Source organism: Pogona vitticeps, chromosome 3, assembly GCF_051106095.1.
Source record: "Pogona vitticeps strain Pit_001003342236 chromosome 3, PviZW2.1, whole genome shotgun sequence".
Lineage (NCBI taxonomy): Eukaryota > Metazoa > Chordata > Lepidosauria > Squamata > Agamidae > Pogona > Pogona vitticeps.
The window spans coordinates 31893615-31914108 of NC_135785.1; the positions used below are offsets into that span (position 1 = coordinate 31893615).

The following is a 20494-nucleotide window of genomic DNA, read 5'->3' on the forward strand; positions in this document are numbered from 1 at the left end:
TGAAGGTAGTTGGGTCTACGTCCGAGGGTGAGAGGTAGCTGGAAGTACAGCGGAGAGCAGACTTTCAGGGCCGCGCTAAACAGCGTTTGCCCTTCTATGTCCAAGACCCTGTTTTTGATGGTTTGGAAGACCCTAGAGGGGGGTATTGAACCCATTAGGTCTGGTGACAGCCCTAGGGTCTTGATTTTCTTTAAGAATAGGGCCAGGCCTTTGGGTAACAAACTGTCAGCAAGCAGGGCTTGAAGCAGGGTGTCCTTAGGAGAGAGAAAACAGATTTTGACCCAGTATTTTAGGAAACTGAGCCAGGCCCTAGTTTCAATTCTCTGTTGACCGCATTCGAGACATAGGGCAGCATATGGAACACAGTGGGGAAGGCCTAAGATTTTGTATAGAAATACAGATTGGACTCTCTCCACGGAGCTGTGTAGTGAAGACATCCAGATGGGGACGCCGTATAAGAGCTGTGAGACTGATTTCGAGTTGAAGATCTGCAGGGCAGCGGGGATGTAGCCATGGCCCCAGGTGTGGTGGAAACGTAGAATGGCTTGTGCCGAGAGCTTGGCAGACTTAGTTGCTGCCCGTTGGTGAGTTGTCCAGGAGTGACGATAGTGAAAGAAAACGCCCAAATACTTGAACTCTCTGACCTGCTGGATAGATTTCCCATGGAAGGACCATGGGAAAGTTTTCCAAGCCTTGCCGAAGACTATGATTTTGGTTTTCTCGAAGTTTAATTGAAGGTTATTGTGTGATAAATAGTCAAGGCAGCAGGTAATGAGCCGCTTTAGGCCGACCCTTGTACGGGAAAGAAGGACCATGTCATCCGCGTACAGTAGGATCGGTGTCTGTAGATGGCCTAGTTTGGGGCTGTGTCCGATGATATTGCATAGAAGTGGGGCGAGGTCATTGATGAATAGATTGAACAGGGTGGGGGCCAGGACGCAGCCTTGCTTCACTCCTCTGTTGGCGAGAATGGGGTTGGAAAGAGCCCCTTTCGACGAAATTTTTATACGGCATGTGGAGCCTGCGTGCAATTTTTGAATTAGAAATAGGAGCCTCCTATCCATACCCAGCCTAGCGAGCTTTAGCCATAAGATATCTCTATTGATGGAGTCGAAGGCCCCTTTTAGGTCTAAGAAGGCTGCGTAGAGGCGGGTATTGGGTTGTGAGGCGTATTTGGAGATCATGTGGGATAGGATCAGGCAGTGGTCTAGTGTAGACTTTCCCGTCTTGAAACCCGCTTGTTCGGGTCCCAGGATGTCTTGATCTAGTAGCCAGTCTTGAAGTTTGTGAAGTAGGTGGCTGGCGTACATCTTCCCAATGATGTCGAGCAGACTTATAGGTCTATAGTTGTTTGGGGATTTCTTGTCGCCCTTCTTGTAAATCGGAATTACTATAGCCTGTGTCCACGTCCTAGGCATCATACCGGATTCATTGACGGCGGTGAACAGGGCAGCGAGCACCGGCGCCCACCACTCGGTGTAGGCCTGTAGCAATTCCGAAGGGAGGGCGTCGGGGCCTGGGGCCTTTCCAGTTCTAAGTTGGCCTATGAGTTGTGTTATTTGGCTAGTTGTGACTGGTGCCCAGTCTGGAAGGTCGCAAGGTGGGGGCGGATCAGTTGGCACTGTGGGCTTGCAGCTGTCGTGAAAAGTGGCCAAGAAATGATGTTCCCACGTCTCGGCTGGTATATGGGGGAGGTCCTGTGAGGTCTTCTTAAAGATGAAGGAACCAGAAACTACATCCCAGAATTTTTTGTTATTGCCTGAATTAATCGCCTCGACTAGATAGGACCATCGAACCATTGCAGAGCGATGCTGGAGTTTCTTAATGGCTGACCTGAGGTGGGTTTTCAGCTCAAAGTACTGGGAGGGGAGCTTGAGGGCCTTAGAGGATCTGTAGTTGTTATAGATCCTCCTCATGTCCTGCTTCAGGGCGATACAGTCCTTGTCTAATCTAGGGCCTGTGGCCGAGGTCAGTCTTTTCTGAAGTTGTTGGGGGGGCCGCCCGAGGCTAGCTGCTATGGAGTCTATTAAGTTCTCGAATCCTTGGATGAGGTCTTCAGGCTTTGATGAAGATAGCCAGTTGAGGGAGCCTTGCGGTGTCGTCTCTGGATTGATTGTTTTTTCAAAGTATTGTTTGGTTCTGTGATTCCATTGGATTCTGGGCAGGATCGCTGAGGGCTCCTCGGGGTCCGGGTTGGTCAAGGGTGTCGAGTCTGGATTGGGGGCAAGGCTGCAGCATAAGGGGAGATGATCGCTGGCTAGAAGCTCTCCCACTCGGAACTCAGCCACACGCGTTAGCAAGGAAGTCGGAATCAGGATGTAGTCTATTGTGCTGGATCCGCGTGGGGAGATGAACGTGAACTCACCCTCGCTGTCAGCCTCAGTAAGGCCGTTTAGCCAGATGAGGCCTCGGAGTAAGCAGAGTTGTGCCAGGTGGATCCCCGCGTCGTTGATTTGGTGGTCTTTGGACAGCCTCCCTGAAACATAAGGATGTAGGGGGGAGGTGTCGCTAAATGTGTCCATGATGCGGTTGAAGATGGCCTCACCCTGGCCTACCCTGGCGTTGAAGTCGCCTGCCAGCAGCAGTGGCATCCCAGGGAACTGGAGCTCGAGATTATCTAGGGCAGAGCTCAAGGATTCCCATTGGCTAGATCTGTGAGACTTAGAGGGTGCTGGGGGCATGTAGACATTGACTACTAGGAGCTCTTGATTCCTGGATTTGAGTTTTATGCCCTGAATTTTGCAGTTGCCGTCAATTGTGAGTATGGGATTTGAGGCTAGAAAGTCAGCTACAAATATTGCTAGACCCCCGAATGGGCGGCCCTTTGCCGTGGGCCTTTGAGCTGGAAGAGAGTAGGCGACGTATCCAGCTAGGGATATGAGGTACTCCCCAATTATAAAAATTATAAACAGCAATATCGGATCTGATCAAAGGTCCATCTGCTTTCCCTCTTTCCTCAGTTGCCAGAGCCCTCTCAATAACCCCCTAGGAGCAAAAGGGCCAGTGATCGCCCGCACTGCTGGCACTTCCCTGCAACAAGTACTCTGCCAGAATAAAAGTGTATCACTATAGCTAAGAATGAACAGTACTGTTTTTGTATCATTGTGCCATCCCTTTAAAAAAAAGTATGTAAACTAGTTTCCACTTACAGTAGCAGCTTGTTTAATACCATGTTGTGTTAAAGTGCATTAAATTTAAACCAAGCCCAGAAGTTTCCTAAAGTACTTTTTTATTAAGAGTCAAGATAAGTTGTAAAAACAACCTTAGTATAAAGGCACAGGAGACAGTTTTGATAATCAAATTAAACAGTAACTTACAGTACAAAAGACATTTTTATGCACATACAAACCCCAGACATCTCATTCAAAAATATTTCACCATTATTTGTGGGCAATGACTAAAAATATAAATTGTCCTTGTACAATAAATACTTGGTAGGTGCAAATTGAAAAAAACTTATTGCTTTCCACATAGGTGTTTTCCCTGTAGACTGAAAATTGTGGATTCTTTCTGTTAGTAGAATCCTATCAGCATATTATTTCAAGGGGGGGACATAAACTCCAAACTGCAGTCTCACAAGAACATTTGGCAGCTAAAATGCCTCAAGTAGCTGGCAGTGTTTTATGTTGTTTAAAGCCTACAGCAATCATACACCTCACTCATCAGAAAATGTGGTATTAAATTAATACCGTGGTAAAACAAGGCCTTTTGTAACAGGCTAGGGTTTAGTCTCATATTTAAGTTTTGCTCAGAACATGAATTAAAACAAAGTGAAAATACCCTATGTGATCCAAATAAAGAAATCCAAGAAAATTAGGCAAGATTACACTTTCTGAAATAAATGGAATTTCATACATTTGAATCTACATTATTTCAGCAGGATGCATGCCTAATGTGCTTTGGACTGTGCCGTATCAAGAGATGAAAGGGGTGTCCACAGAAAGAAATATTTTTTTTCAGAAGACAGCTAAACAAAGAAATGAGAAAAGAGGAGCTGTATGTTATCAGTATTAACCCAAAGAGAAATTAATTAAGGGCTTTACTATTTTTTTTACAACATTCCTAGAAAAATCTGAATGATTTCAGTTTTGAAACAAGAGTAGACTACTGCTTTGTCCCACATGTCCATATTCATTTTTAGCACTATACTGATCATTCTCAGACTACAGAAACCTATCTAAGTTTAACTTTAAGAATTGTGATTAGCTGTAACTACTTTGTTCCTTCCATAAAGAGGAACCTTTATATCACAATTTCGTTCTTCTAATCAAGGAAAACTCTGCAACTGCAGACTCTGAGGACCCAAGTGGTTTTATTTTTTGAGGAAGCAAAAAGAAAAGCAAGCTTCTTTAACAAAATATGTCACTAGTGATCCAATTTCTTAATCAACATCTGATTTATGGGAGTGATTTTAAGTGAAGAACCACCATCTGAATATTGTTTGAACTGCAACTGAAAGACTTAATGCAAGGCCTCTACAGTAAACATGAAAAGTAGTATTAAATAGTCAATCCCATGATTAAACGTTTCGTAAACATCATTACAATTCAAATTCTGCAGAACTGTGAATAAAGCAGAACAAATCCTAGCCTGCTAGGCATTCACCTATGGATCTTCATAAGGTTCTAACTAGAGGTGGAGTTTCTCTCAAGAATAACAATAAACCTGCTGAAAACTGTCAATGAATTAGTGTCACTACAGTACATAATTTTAAGTGACTAGGAAGTTAAATACAACCAATTTCTTTGGCTTGTAGTCCACTACACCATCAAACTGTTGTATCTGTCTTCATTTTAACTTGTTCTAACACTTCTCCCCCAAAAAACTTTAGTCTGGACCCAGTATTCATCATGCTTATAACAGATCCACTTAAATAAGTTTAATTTAGTCATGACTTAAATCTGAATGATTCTGATGGATCTACACTAAACATGGTTAAGTCTGGATCCAACCCTTTATCTTTTCAAAAGTTAGGTTTTTCTAAACATTGATTCCCTACTCAATGGGCATTTTTTCATATTAGAGTAAAGATGGAATACTTAACCAGTTTGTGAAGCATAACCTGCAGCAGAATTACAAAGAATTCAAATATAACTGGGTTATGTTCACATAACAGTTAAGGCTGTTTTTATAAGCATATCCTTAATAAGGCATAAAAACTGTAAGAAACAGTGGAAAGAGTTCAGTATGAGAATAAACATAGGATCCCTGCATGTTAAATGGCACACAACATTAAAATGAAAATCTACTACTTTCAAGAACTATGAGGGACATCTAGGGCTTTTCAGCATGTGTGTAAATGCCACTTTATGTTGTATGCAGGGATGATGGGGAAACAACAGAATGACAGCAGAAATAAAAGCCTATAAAACAGGCGAATATGACTTGACTTTCCAAGTAACGGTATTCATTTCATAAAACTGTGATACTAATGCAGGTTTATGTGAAGTCCTATTGATGCAAGTCAATTAAGTTGTCAACCTCCTCATGAGAGTCAAAAATTGCTCCAGTTGCAGTAAGATATGTAGTTTTGTTTCTATAGAGCAACGTCCATATTTCAGAAAAGTTCATGGATGTTATTCTGTCTTTCTGGTTGACCTCCTGTTTGAAGTTCAGAACTCATTCATCCACGTGCCTGTGTCCCAACATCATACAGTTTCTGATCATCCACCCACTGTGAACTAGCTCACATTATTACTCAGTCGCCCAAGGTATTCACGTAATTCTTTTGCAGCTTGGAATCTACCATATCGCTTCTTTGGATTGGCACACTCATCCAGCAAGGCCTCAAGTCGACCATCTTTGGCTATATCAGCTGGAGGATCATGAAGAAGTCCTCCAGAAGTGCCACGCCAGGTGGCATGTCTTGATAAAAGGTTCTGGCAAATCGCATAGTAATTATGGTCCACAGTGACACGAGTGCACAAGATCTCCTTTGAGAAAGAGAGACAAGCTTCTTTATCACAGTCATCAAACTTACTTTCATACCACACATCCCAGTTTTCTGGTTTATCTGTGGAAAAAAAGAACAGAGTAAAAACATCACATTTCGAAAAACTAGACATCTTCATAATTTTACAATTTCATTATTTTAGAAGCTGCAGGTGGGATAAGCTGACTGCTGTTTTTAAGAAGGTTGAAGGGTTTTAGTTTTTATTTCTTTCTACCACCTCTCCCCTCTTTTCTTAATAGGGACAGAAAATAGCTTCCCATCTACACAGGGGCAGGTGAAATTCCTCCTCTATCCTGAGAAGGGTAGTAGTAGGTGATACAGTATATGACAGGGCTTTTAACCTGATGGATCTAAACCTTGTGTTGATCTATTGCCCAGAATGCCCTTGCTTTTGCCCTTAGTATGGAGGCAGGAAAGGCATGGTGGTCAAACACCAATTCAACATATATTTTTCTCCAGAGTATCCTAAGGCTCTTGGATGCTTTCCCAGTTCCCACAGAATTGCAGCATGTCTGATTATTTGGTTGTTATTATTAGCAAAGAAATCAGTTAAATTCAATACATCCATGTAGTAATAAATGAACTAGATTTAATTTGTTCAAATATGAATTCTTGGAACTGCAATTTGAGAGCTTATTGCTGTATTAACTTGACTGTTCATTCTCAAAAGCCAGAGAGAGCAACCCCCAGCAGTCCAAGAGCTACACATACCCTTCCATGGATATTTGGAAACTGTGTCACACCCACAATTCTTACAAAAATGGGGTTTAAACACTCTCTTTATGACCTGAACTGGCTAATTTTATAAACACGGGGAAAGGGATTTGTGGGGTACTTCAAAACATCACAAAATTGCTCTCACACATTTTAGAGGGCACAAGGAGACTTCATCAAAACATTTTTTCAGAAGAATTTTACATTTTATGGAGTAAAATATTTGGCTGAGGGCTCTGTGCACGCAGCAGGTCACTTGCTGCCCACCACTGCTATGAAAAAGGGGTAAAAACCAGCCTAAATTGTTAAAATATAACAAAAAGACCAACTTACTTTGTTTGATTAACCTTTTATCAGCCACCAAAACATTTTCAGCATCCACAATAATGACCTTTCCATCTCTAGGGCCTACTGCAAAGTTGTCAAAGCTAACATCGAGGAGGTAGAGTGCAAATTCAAAGTCATTGTTTGTCAGTTGCTCTGCTATTTCCATTAACTGCCAAGCCAAGTCCACTCGTTTTTCCCACGGAGAACTGAAGTAACTCCATAGTTCTTCTCCCACATAGTTCACAGCCACCATCCTTCCACATGCTCCCAAATACTTCGCAAATGGCCATCCCTCATCAGAGGGAAAACTCTGTAGAGAGAAAGACTTGTCAGTAATGCTGAATAATACAGACAAGTAAACCAGTGCCATGATCTTGGCTGTTGCTCCCATATTGTTAAATTCTTTTCTGAGAAACACTAGGCTAGCATTTTCATGTTCTTCTATTATAGTACCAGAAATGCCCCAGAGAAATACGTATCTGTACTATTGCATCCATTCAGTGTAATACAGACTTGTTTCCAAAGAAACATGTCTCAACTTTCTAATTTACATATCTTTTAATGTAAGAACTAAATTATCTACATTCATGGTACAGCTAATTTAGGAAAGTTGTTACATAGTGCATTTGGCCCTTTGGTTTAAAATAACCAGCTAAGCACAAAAAATAGACATTTGCTCTCCTTCTCCAATGTGGGAAAATATCTAAATTTTTATAACTGCATTTTCCCCAAAGTCTCCTCACAAATGAATGTGAAACTGAAACAAAGTGAATATATTTCTTTTTGTCACATTGACAAATAATATAGAAATAAGTCTCTTGCAGAAATCACACAAAATTGACAGCAGTACTTAGTCCTTAACTTTCCTTAAATGTACTGTATTTATTGTAGCATTTAGTAAATTTGCAGCTGGCTTTTCTCCATGGAACTTTTTCTCTGTGGTCTTTCTCCCCCTTTTTATTCTGACGAAGTCACTTTCAACTTGCTTAGGCTAAGATAGCAACTGGCTCAAGAACACACAGTGTCTAAATGAGGATTTGACTCCAGGTCTCCCCACTCCTTATTACTAGCCTGATGTCTAAGTAACAAAAGTTTCAGCTACATCTCAACTTTTTTTCTAAAACTATAATCTGCTGTTACCACAAAACTGACCCCTTGGCACCATATTACCACCCCCATTACAAAAGCACAATTCCCATCACTTTCTAGTTTTAATCTAAAAAGCTATCTCTTCCTCAGAAACCAGCATTCACTTATTATAGAATCTCAGGTAAAGACAAGTGTTCCCTCTTCCAGTTCAGTAATACAATGTCCTCTCATATTAGAATATTGTGTGTCTTTTCAACATCCTATAATATTAGGAATTATATGTTTTCTCAACATTATATAATATTACACATCATTAATATTAATCAACCGATCAAATATTAATCAAATATTAACAGAGACCTGAATATTGTATTATCATTTCAGCTATGCTATTATTGAAGCACAGCTGCAAATCACTGGTTCCAGCCTGAGGCACTGTCAAAGAGAGGCATGGCTTTTGTTGAGCAATTTCCAAAGCAGCAGCTGCGGAAACTTTCAGCATATTAGCAAAAGTAAAAGGTGGAAATTTTAAAAAGGCAAAACTACTGTGGCACTTATTTCATTGTGAGCTTTCATGAATGAAAATCCATTTCTTCAGATATTGGAATCCAAATCAATGATTCCTATATTTATTCCATGGTAATGAGGTTCATGCTCAGGTGAGAATATGACAACGGGGAAAGTGATAAGAGTGATAATTAATTATTATCACTGTTAATTAGCAGATTCTAGCCAAGGTTATAAGCTAGGTAGAGCTGGCTGTCACAGGAATGCTAAGAGTTGTTTATGGGATAAAGGTCAGAGTCTGTCAAGAGAGACAACTATTTTACACCTGTAAGATATTAAAGAACAGTGGCTTATTAATTATAAGAGCCCTGTGGCACAGTGGTTGAACTGCTGTTCTGCTCACAACCTGGTTCAATCCTAGTGGATTCAAGTACCGTAACTGGCTCAAGATTGACTCATCACTCCATCCTTCTGAGGTTGTTAAAATGATTACCCAGCTCACTAGGGGAGGGAGCAATGTGTAGCATAATTAAATTGTGAACCACCCAGACAGTACTTTTCAGCACTATGGGGCAGTATATAAGCAGAAAATTTTTGCTTTTTATTCAAACTGGCAGTTCTTTAGACAGTCTCTACAAAGTAATTGAGATGACAGCTGCCTGGATGTAATATTCTTTTTACTTATGATTTATGCAAGTAAGTAATCTGAAATACATTTTATTAAAATAAAAGTTACCAAGTCATTTTAGAAGCGTGTTTATTAGAATATTTTCTTTGCACAAATCTATTTTTGTGGTCTTTACAGTTGTCCTGTACTGCTACAGTATAGCTTAACACCTAGAACTGAAAGTAAAGAGAGATGCCCACTCCAAATAACAGGATCTCCATATATACATATCCATATATGCAACTATTTGTCAGGTTTTCTGGACAGCTCAGTGAGTTAGGGTGAGTGTCTGGTTCCCCACTGGCATCTCAGGAGACCAGTTACCATGTAATCTTGGGCAAGCTGCACAGTCCCAGGGCACCCCCAGAAAAAAGGGAATGATAAACTACTTCTGGGTATTGTATATCTAGAAAAACCTGGAAAGGGTTTCCATAACTTAGAATCAACTTGCCAGCACATTATAATAAATTACTTAACAAGCTGTCCATCTGCGTAATCCAAGATTCTTTTTATCAGTTAGATGATATAGCCAATTTTCAAAATTGTTCAAAGTTCAGACCAAAAAGCACGATACAGTTTAGCCAGTAACCATCTTTATTAACTCAAAGTGTATTGTACTGTATTTAGGAGTGTTTTGTACTATGCATGACACTCTCATGCATAATATTACCATAATATTGACACATAGAAAATAGTACAATGTTGCAGTTCCTACTATGTGATATACAATTATTTATTTGAAGGACAAATAGCCCCCCTGGTATCCACAGTTTCAATTATCCACAATTATTATTATAGATATTATATACTATCATGTTGTTCTGCTTACTGTAGTACATTCAATCAGTAGGTCATGCAGCGAGCACACCTGTGTCTAGTGGACAACCTTTTAACTGTCAATACAGAACATCCAAACTAAGAAACCCAAACCAAAGAGCAGCTTGGCAGGGCAACACTGTGAGCAGCCACAACAAAAATGAATTGGCAATCACTCAGGACTTTCCTTGGTTGAGTTAAAAATTGTGTTCTATATATAGGCTGAAGCTATTATGGTGCAATGATTGTGAATCACTATCCTAAGCATATTGGACATGACTAAACAACAACAACAAATCCTAGGCATGACCACAGAAATACAGAGGCCTCATCTTCTACCAAGTGGCAAGAACCTTCAATATGCATAGGACCTTTACAAATTCCAGGCAAAAGAATAATTGCCTTGCATCTCTAGCTAAAAATATGCATCTCCACAGTAGTGAATGTTTGCATTCACAAACATTCAATTGACATAAAATGATGTGTTTGTAGGATTTTAATGAACCTTACAAGTCCAAAAAATTTGCTAACTAAAGAAGAAAACACACAGGCAAAGCCCACCTTTTTAAGGAGAAAGGTGGGATCATTTTTAAAATAAGTAAACTGCAGAAGGTGACTGACTGGTTACACAAAACACAGTGCTTGAAGCACAGTCATAGCATTAGGCTCTGTGTTACAGGCCAATCACACAATATTTGTATTTGTCACAAAATGGAATGCTTATATTCTTCACATTTGTTTAAGCACATAAGGAGAGTGCATAGACTCACATAATTTTGACTGAAGAATGACTGAAAGAAGCAAAAACTAAAATAGTGGACTACAGGGCTTTTTCTACTGATTAATCTGCTACTTTGATATACCAGAAACACCAGCAGCAGCACCACATTTTGCCATAACCTGGATCACCAGATCTCTCATACACACCTGACACTTTAGAATTTACTGTTGAATTTCCCGAACTAAAACCCCAAGGTCTACCAGCCGGCAAAAAACACAAACTAATGGTTCAGGAAGAAACATATTCGCTTAGAAGTAAACACCAATGCGGGCCTGAGAATCTACTCAGGCTGCTCCTCCTATTATTCAATTGAAATAAGAAAAAAGAGCAGATCCACTGCAAATCACTTATGAATCTTAAAAAAACCAGTTGTTGCTCAAACTTGTCGTATCACGTCATGTGGTAGTCCAGACAAAGATAATCAGCAGAAAGAGGTACCCATATCTACTTTTCTATTGCTTCTCCTGCTTTCATCCAGCACTCTTAAACATGCAACACAATACCATGGAAGTTTGATTGTTATTTGCAATGAAGCAACAGGTATTACTGTTATGGAAGTGGAATTTATAGTTAGTCATAAAAGTGTTGGACACCATCAGGTCACCTAAGAGTCCCAAAGTTACTGGGAAAAGCTGCTAGGAAAAGGTGTGAAGTCACAAGAAGATGACAGCTTTGAAACTAAAGAAAGACAAAAAGTACTTTTATACCATCCTTAAGAATTGATAATTCTGGCACTAAAATTGACACATAATAATTCAAGCACTGTTCCAACATCCATAAATAGTAAAATGTATAGTAGCTCTTTGTCCAAAATATATGTTCAGTGGAATACATACTAATAGAACACATTCACAAAAAACCCTGTCATCAAAATGCAATTACATCTATCATTCACTTCTGTGGCTCTAAACAGGATCCAGTACATGGTACAGTGCAAAGATATAAAACTCTATTTTTTTTTAAATGATATTTTCTATACAAATGATTTAAACACTTTTAAGCATATGATCAAATCTAAATTCATTAAAATTGCAAACAAAATTACAGTACTGTACATTATAACATTAACAAATGAACCTATGGTGTTTCATTATAAAAAGGAAAACCTTTTTAACTTCAATCTTGAGAGAATATGAAATAACTGTGTTATGGATTTGATGGAGAACAAGGAAGGGCAAGTCACTGCCCAAAATCCTGTTGGACACTGTCCACCTGTGCAATGGCATCCCATCAGCAGTAGGATGCATGTAAAGAGAGGGTGTGAAAGATGGACTATGTGCGTTCCAAAATCACAAAAGGAAACTTTTAATCAGCAGCAATTTGCTGCTGCCAATGATGTCATTACTGCTGTGCAGCAGGACCTGCACAACAGGATTTCAGTCACTGCAATTAAAACCTGGCTGCAGGAAAGATCATCCTGTATCTTCAGGCTCATCTACTGAATACAGCTGCATGATCCCTTAGTCTAATATCATATAAATTATTTGGACTCGATTCTCAAACTATAACAAACAAAGAATATTCACTCTTACCTTATGGAAAACCAATGATCTATCCAATAACTACAGTGATGCCTTGACTTACGAACATCCTGACTTAACAACCATTTTGAGTTAGGACCAGCTCGGGCCACAAAATTTTGCTTCTACTTGCGACCGGAGCTTCAGGTTACGACTGGAAAAAAGGAGGAGAAAAAGGCAGGGAATTCGAATGTACTAACTGTTGGTGTGTGTGTGTGTGTGTGTGTGTGTGTGTGTGTGTGTGTGTGTGTGTGTGTGTGTGTGTGTGTGTGTGTGTGTGTGTGTGTGTGTGTGTGTGTGTGTGTGTGTGTGTGTGTGTGTGTGTGTGTGTGTGTGTGTGTGTTTTCAGCCCCAGCGACTTCTGATAGGGCTTGCTGTGTTGTCGTTGTTGCTTTTTTTGGTGATTTTGTTTTCAGCCCCAGCGCCTTCCGATGGGGTTTGGTCTGTGTGAGTTTTTTTGTTTGTGTGTGATATTTTTTCCAGCCCTAGCATGTTCTGATGGGGCTTGCTGTGTGTGGCTTTTTTTTGGGGGGGGGTGATTTTTTTCTGGCACATTCCGATGGGGCATGCATTGTTTTTGTTTGTTGGTGATTTTTTTTCTGGCCCCAGCTTGTTCTGGGGCCAGAAATGCTCAATACCTCAGCGTCCAGCGAAGATCCTCCATAGGGCGGCCATTTTCCGGTGACTGTGCAGCAAAAAATCTGTCCTAAAGCACAACAGGCAGCCATTTTACATAGCAGGAGGCCATTTTGAAACCCAACGATCAGCTGTTTTGATCGTCGTAATTCAAAGAATCGGTTCCCGAAGCAGGAAGCGAATTTTGCCAATTAAAACATTGTTTTGCGATTGCAAAAGCGATCATAAAAACCTCATCATCAAGAGGTTTCATCGTTTAACAAGGTAATCGTTAAGTGAGGCACCACTGTAATGGGGTTTCAATGCATTCCTATGGGAAATGGTGCTTCGACTTAATGACCATTTCAAGTTATGACCATCATTCCGGAACAGATTAAGTTCATAAGTAGAGGCACCGCTGTATTATCTTTTCAGTTCTAAAACTATCTTGACATTTCTGGATACTAATATTCCCTTCTATGAAGCAAAAAGCATTCATACTCACAGAACTATTCCTGTTTTCCCCTTCTTTCTGAAACTCACTACTCTACCTGAAATCTGCTGTTTAAAAATGTGTTAGATGTTCCAGAGATTTACAGATACAAAAGGGATCTGGAATAACAGATCACCACCATCAGAGAATGTTTTTCTGGGGTAAAACCTCACAGTGCACCAATCTGTAATAATACTAAGGTGCTGAACTACAATTCAGGAGACCCAGGTTCAAATCCTCCATCAGTCATGACACTCACTGAAAAACCTTGGGCTACTTATATTTACTCAGGACTCACCTCATAGGGTTGCTGTAACAATGAAGTGGGGACAAAAGTTATATATGCCATCTTTACTTCACCGAAGGAAAGGTGGGTGAAAATGTTGAATATAAACAAACCTTTCTACTCAAGAGATGTTTTATATTCTCACATATAAAGAAGTGCACTATGGTATCTGCCTCTATTATCTCTAACAAAAGAATGCAGTACAATAAGCACTAGGACAGCATATCCAAGGGTCTAGGACAGTTCAGGCAGTTTTCAGGGTTTTGACTACAATACATTTATTTCTACATTTATATCAATTAGATGAGTATGTGCTTCCTTTGGGAAAACTTCTAAAGGAAAACTTTATTTAAACTGATGTGATATACCTTCTCATGGAAAGCACCTTTATCCAAATCATTCCACCATGCCTGCCTAGCTCCACACTTGTGCAATTACAATGCTCATCTGTCCACAAAATAATGTGTGCAGTAGCAGTTTACAACATGTTATAATCTTGAAATAATCTTCCACGAGTAGCATCTTATTTTATGTTGTGATTGCTGCCAGGTCAATTGCAATCATTGAGCAGTAAATAGCAATAGTGAACTTATTTTTGTTAGTTGGAACAAGGATTATCCGTAGGTATCTAGAAATATTTACTGCTTTAGCCTATGAGAACGCAATACTAAAAGCATTATACAGTACATAGTCTAAACATGCACTGGGGGGGGGGGGGGATTCCAAGTCAAAGTCTAAAAAGTCTGATGTCTCTGCAAAACTAATGCAACTTACATTTTCTCTGAAGACTCATATCTTGACAGAAACATCCATACAACTTTTTCTTACCAGGTAACCAAATTTTCACTGATCACAAACAAGAAATAAAAAAATTATTATTAAGACAATAACTCTGGAGATGTCATACAGACAAAAATTGCAGAGACAAACAGGATTAGATTTTTACTTCATTATTTAGATTCTTAGCTATGTCTCAGAATTTTGTTGTTGACTCTTGCTGTAAATGCTGATGAATTAGTTAAATTTAAATTTCCAATACATTCTTAAACTTCCACAGTATTTTTTACAGGACCAGACTGCCTTCATTCGCATACATACACTTCAAACTTATTTATATCACATGTTTCAGTACCCAAAATACAAAATTAAGCAAAACATTTAATTAAATTTGTCTAGTTTTCTATCTAAACATTGATGAAGATGGATAAGGCAAACTACTGAGAGTTGTTCCTCTAATAACACTTTTCCTCCAGCTTTAAAAATCTCTTAAAATGTAGGTCAAGCTTAAATAATCTCAAAACTAGCTAAAATAAAGGCTATCTGTTGTGGCAATGTGCATTTCATAAGCACTGCCACTTTACAAGTAATCCATACTCCAAATAGGCTTCAAACTAAGCTTCCAATCTCTGACAAAAAATCTTATAATCCAAGAATCACTACAGTTTACTGGATTATTTGAGACACATTTCCCATTACAAAATCAAATTTCAAGCCTTGCATTTAGTGCCTAGTCATGCATAACTTAGTCTGACCAGTCTGCAACATCTGAATCCCATTCAATTCCTTCCTAAATCCAGCAGACTCTAATATCAATCTAGAATAAGGATTTTCATCCCAACTTTTTAAAAAGCTTTTAAAAATCAGTGTTCCTTACAGTTTAAGGCTTACACTACTCTGACAGTATATTAAGCACTTGTATAGAGAACTCTGCAACATTAGCTCTTATAGTACAAACACTGTCTTTTATAGTGTGTTTGAAAAACCTTTCTGCTTTTTTCAAGCATCATAGTAATCACATAGTTTCAGTGTATGCAATGTAGCTAGTATGCTGTTTGTAAACTGAAGATGACAGGGCATTTTTCTTTGTCAAAAGCTTGATCTTTTATTGTTTTATTAAAGTTTTTATTTGGAAACTAAACCTATGAAGTTCCTTAAGCCAATTCAGTCTGTTTGGTCATCTTTTTCTAAAGTGTGTTTGTTCGACAAGCAACTACACTATTGAACCAGGATAGGTATTTCTGCAGATCAGGAGATAATGACAGAGATACTGAGGGAGCCAAAGATCAAAGGAGAGAAAACCTGCAACATGCATAGATCACTGGTCCCTGGTATCAGTCTACATACATTTAAAAATGAGCATCACGGTTAACATAACTTGCACAGAATCTCCTTTTTCCCTATAGGATGTCACAGAACAAAAAACTCTTGTATGCAATTCATAAAAAAAGCTAGCAGCAAACTAGGTGTGAACCTTATGTTGCAATCTTACATATAATTACCTGAATTAAACCACAATGAGGCTTACTTACAGGGACCTAGTATCTACTGCAGTATTCTTAACACCTTATACAAACTATGTTAAGATTTGAAAATATGCCATGATATGCATAACCTAAGAAAACAGAGCAACCAGACAGAACAAAATAAACCAGTCCAACATCCACTTCCACCACCCAGATGTAGAGAGTTTCAACTATACACAGACTTTGAAGGTTTTTTGTTTTTTGAGTTCAGGCTCTTATAGCATCATAACCTCAATCCCCAAATTACTTCATTGAATGTGTATTCATGCCTATTTATAGTGATGTGCATTTATTTCTTAAGCAAAAAGTACTGCTTAAATCTTAGTTTAACCGTATTAGAGTAATTTTACTCCTGAAATTCCAAGAGCAATACTAAAGAGAATTTGCCTAAAAGGTCCAACTTCCTGATCATCAGGCTTCTTCTACATTCAAATAAAGGCAAATATAGTTAACATTACAAATGCACAACAATGCTAGGCCACCAATACAAGCAGATATAACAGTGTGAAAACAGATTTTTTGCTGTGTGTGTGTTTAGTCGTTTAGTCGTGTCCGACTCTTCGTGACCCCATGGACCAGAGCACGGCAGGCCCTCCTGTCTTCTACTGCCTCCCGGAGTTGTGTCAGGTTCATGTTGGTTGCTTCGCAGACACTGTCCAGCCATCTCATCCTCGGTCGTCCCCTTCTCCTCTTGCCATCACACCTTCCTAACATCAAGGTTTTTTCCAAGGACTCTTTTCTTCTCATGAGATGGCCAAAGTACTGGAGCCTCAGCTTCAGGATCTGTCCTTCAAGTGAGCATTCAGGGTTGATTTCCTTTAGAACTGATAGGTTTGTTCTCCTTGCAGTCCAGGGGATTCTCAAGAGCCTCCTCCAGCACCACAATTCAAAGGCATCAATTCTTCGGCGGTCTGCTTTCTTTATGGTCCAGCTCTCACTTCCATACATCACGACAGGAAAAACCATAGCTTTGACTATTCGGACTTTTGTTGGCAAGGTGATGTCTCTGCTTTTCAAGATGCTGTCCAGATTTGTCATTGCTTTCCTCCCAAGAAGAAGGCGCCTTTTAATTTCAGGGCTGCTGTCTCCATCTGCAGTGATCATGGAGCCCAGGAAGATAAAATTTGACACTGCCTCCATATCTTCCCCTTCTGTTTCCCAGGAGGTGATGGGACCAGTGGCCATGATCTTAGTTTTTTTGATGTTGAGTTTCAGACCGTTTTTTTTTTGCACTTTCCTCTTTCACTCTCATTACAAGGTTCTTTAATTCCTCCTCACTTTGCTAGGCTTAAGTAAAAATTACACATTGTGCACCTACAAATACACAACACTAATCAGATTCACTATCCCGGTTTGGAAAGCTGCAACTGGAACCAATATAAAAACAGTTTTAATGTCCTCAGTTTTTAAAAAGTCTAGTCTAAATTTCATCTTAAGGGCAGTCTTTCAAGAAGTGTTTAAAGGGATATACCAGCTGGTACATACCAAGCCAGTAAGCAGTTCAACAGAGCACCAGCTGTTTCAACATTATGCTTGATCTGGCTTTGATCATCATTCTAGTTTGGGAAAGTAACTAAAGATTTTTTCTATATTTATTGTTACAGGCAAACCCCTTCAGGAACTGCAACTATTATAAAATACAGAGATAACTTAGTATGCACTACAATTCAATATACTTTACTTTGTGTGAACACTGCATTTATTATTTATTTAAAATAATTATATCTTGCCTTTCTCCTCAAAAGGACGCATGGCAGCTTACAATGTTAAAACAATATTTTACATAAATTAAAAGGTTATTATGTTGCTCATAGAATGGCATCTACATTACTCTCTAACTATGAGTTGTCCCCGTTGATCTCTGTTGGCTTTCAAATTTCTGATTAAACCTGCTTTTCATCTGAGCAGTTATGAAAAATATTAACAATGCAAACAAATAAAATATCATGAATATGTTAGCGATACAGGACTAAATCTGATCACATCGAGTCTTTGGGACTGCTTTAGCACCATAACTTAGATCAAAATATGTCACTATTTTATCTAACAACAGAACTGATTTGTGTTGTCATAGAATATATCTCTACTCTGAAATATAACTCAAGCAAGTCCAGATAATTCCTAACTGACCTTTAGACAATGTTTACTACTTAGAAACTTTGATCAAGCTATACATGCCAAAATATGATTACTGAAAACCTTAAATCAGAAACTAGTAAGGTGACTAAAGTAGGAGCATCTTGTCTTTAGCTACAGTGCCACCAAGCCTGCTACCTGAGAAGAGTTTCAACCACAAGTGATTACTAGAAAGTTTCCCTAAAAAACAACAACCACAGATTGAGAAACTTACTAGTATCACCAAATACACATGAATATGTCAATATTTTCAGCACATACACAATTACCTAAATGGAAATAAAGAATCCAAAAATAAACTTAAACTGTGCAACTTATACTATATAGTTAAAAGATTATACATTAAACAATCCCTATTTTAAAATATTATTTGGCTAACCTATAATATGGGGAAACGTAAACAATTGCACTCTAATGACATCTGAACAAATCTACAAACTACATTCGTAAAAGACAATATTGGACTCATAAGCATGTTTACGCAAAACCTGAGCATCTTACTTAAATAGCTGTTAGTCTCCAGTATGAAGGCTTAGGTTTGCACATTAGAACTTAAACCTGGCTACAGGTATATGTATTTGCATGGATGTTCATCTTCTTGTGTTCTCATGGTTACTGGGAATCCTGGAAAAAGCTTAAAGCAAGTCAGGCACTCCCCAACTGAATTCAACCAGATGAGTGTGGTATCAGTTGATTAAATCTAGCTACCTATGAGAAGAAATGACCTAAAGTTTGCAATTTTGATAACTGAGAAATGGTTGGCCACAGGTATACACATCTCAACAAAAGATCAGTGTCCAGTCCCTTCCAGTAGGAATAATGAAAGAATGACAAAAGACTCAATCTCACAAATTCAAAACATCTTTTTATTCTAGTTTGTCTTCAGTCAACCACCCTTTAAAAGGTCAGGGTTTAAAGTATATCTAACAAGTACTCACAGGTCTCATACTCTATTCAAAAACATAAACTGGAATAAACTGAAGGGGAAGGAAAAATAATCCATCATCTTGAAATTAGAATCCAGCAATATCTTAAAGAATCCATCAAAGTTTATACCGTAAGCATCGTTAATCTATTACATTACACTTCGCCGTTTGTTGTTTTCGCCCCCTGCACTTAGCTCTGTTTAATGGAAAGAAAATAAGGAAGAATTACACTGTAGTAATGGTGATCACTACCATGCCCTCTTGCCCGCGGGAGCCCAGAGGAAACCTAATGAGACTTTAGGAGAGCCGGAAGAGCGAACTAAACACAACCCTGGTCTGATCCCGTCAGACAACTTTTAACCCCTTCCAGCAGATCTTCTCCAAACGAGTTCGGCTGACCAGATTTTACGAACCCCGTGACAAGGCAAGGGATCCTGAGAGAAAATCGGGGGGCAGGGTGTATGGAGGGGAAAAACGTTCGGTCTGCGGGGGCTGAGGGAACCAAAGCCGCCTTACCTGAAGCACGAGGGGCTCCGGGTTGAAGGCGAGCGTGATGAGCAGCTGCATGCGCTCCGAGTCCTTGAGGTTGCGCAGCAAGAAGCTGCCCGAGTCCTTGGTCTCGGCGTAGCGGCGGACGAGGCGGTCGAGGAGGCGCTGCGAGGGGCAGTGCACCAGGTCCGACCAGCCTTCCACGACGTCGGGGGTGAGGAGCCGGACGTCGCCGTTGATGCTGGCGAACTCGGTGGCGTGCAGGGCCTGGAGCAGGTCGCAGCGTCCCCTGCCGGTGGCGCGCCGGCAGATCTTGGCGTCGATGTCGGCGAGCTCCCGCGCGGAGCCCAAGCGCTTGAGGACGACGCGGCGGCTGCCCTCGCGGGGCTCCCCGTAGCGGGCGAAGTAAACGTTCTTGACGTTGAGGAAGTCGAGGAGGCGGAGGCGGCCCCAGCTCTCGAGGCGCAGCTGCCCGTTGAGGAACTTGCGGCACCAGCTGGTGCCCCAGCAGGCCGGGCACTTGTTCAGCTGCAGAAAGCGCCGCTCCGCCAGCTCGTTGCGCTGCAGCGAGGCCAGCAGCGAAGGCGAGTTGAGGGCCAGCGCCGCCGCCAAGATGCCCAGCACGGCCAGCTTCACGTAGCGGTAAAGCCTCCCCAACTTCAGCGACACCAGCCGGAGCATCGTCCGTCCGTCCACCGCCGCCACCGACCGACCGACCCACTGGCCGGCCGGACCAGCCGGCGGGGGAACCCCCCCCCCTTCGCGGCTGCTTCTCCCCCCCCTCCCCGTCACGTCCCGCTCTTGTCGCGCGGCAGCTCCGGCACCGATAAACTCACGACCGCCAAGACTCGCCTGAGAAAAAGACAGCCAAG

The 20494-nt window shown here is 40.4% G+C and overlaps 1 protein-coding gene across 3 annotated transcripts; it reads right to left on the minus strand.

Annotated features, from left to right (window-relative positions):
- Positions 1-3212: 3212 nt before the first annotated feature.
- Positions 3213-20471, minus strand: DIPK2A (divergent protein kinase domain 2A). 3 transcript variants are annotated; one of them, XM_020801997.3, is made up of 3 exons: positions 19650-20471; positions 7001-7304; positions 3213-6013 (listed from the first exon to the last, which is right to left on the minus strand). In XM_020801997.3, exons 1-3 carry the CDS (start codon positions 20301-20303, stop codon positions 5682-5684), a joined length of 1290 nt encoding a protein of 429 aa, XP_020657656.1. In that variant the 5' UTR covers positions 20304-20471; the 3' UTR covers positions 3213-5681. The 3 variants fall into 3 exon arrangements, with proteins under 3 accessions (XP_020657656.1, XP_072852129.1, XP_072852130.1); XM_072996028.2 differs by lacking the exon at positions 19650-20471 and adding an exon at positions 14543-16566; XM_072996029.2 differs by lacking the exon at positions 19650-20471 and adding an exon at positions 12387-12541.
- Between the last annotated feature and the right edge of the window lie 23 nt (positions 20472-20494).

Excerpts from the sequence above, each read along its gene's own strand:
- DIPK2A (XM_020801997.3), bottom strand. The coding sequence starts at position 20,303 with ATGCTCCGGCTGGTGTCGCTGAAGTTGGGGAGGCTTTACCGCTACGTG. Across the intron at positions 7,305-19,649 it reads CGGAGCCCCTCGTGCTTCAG|AGTTTTCCCTCTGATGAGGG; the intron begins GTAAGGCGGCTT and ends TTCTCTCTACAG. Across the intron at positions 6,014-7,000 it reads TAAAAGGTTAATCAAACAAA|ATAAACCAGAAAACTGGGAT; the intron begins GTAAGTTGGTCT and ends TTTTTTCCACAG.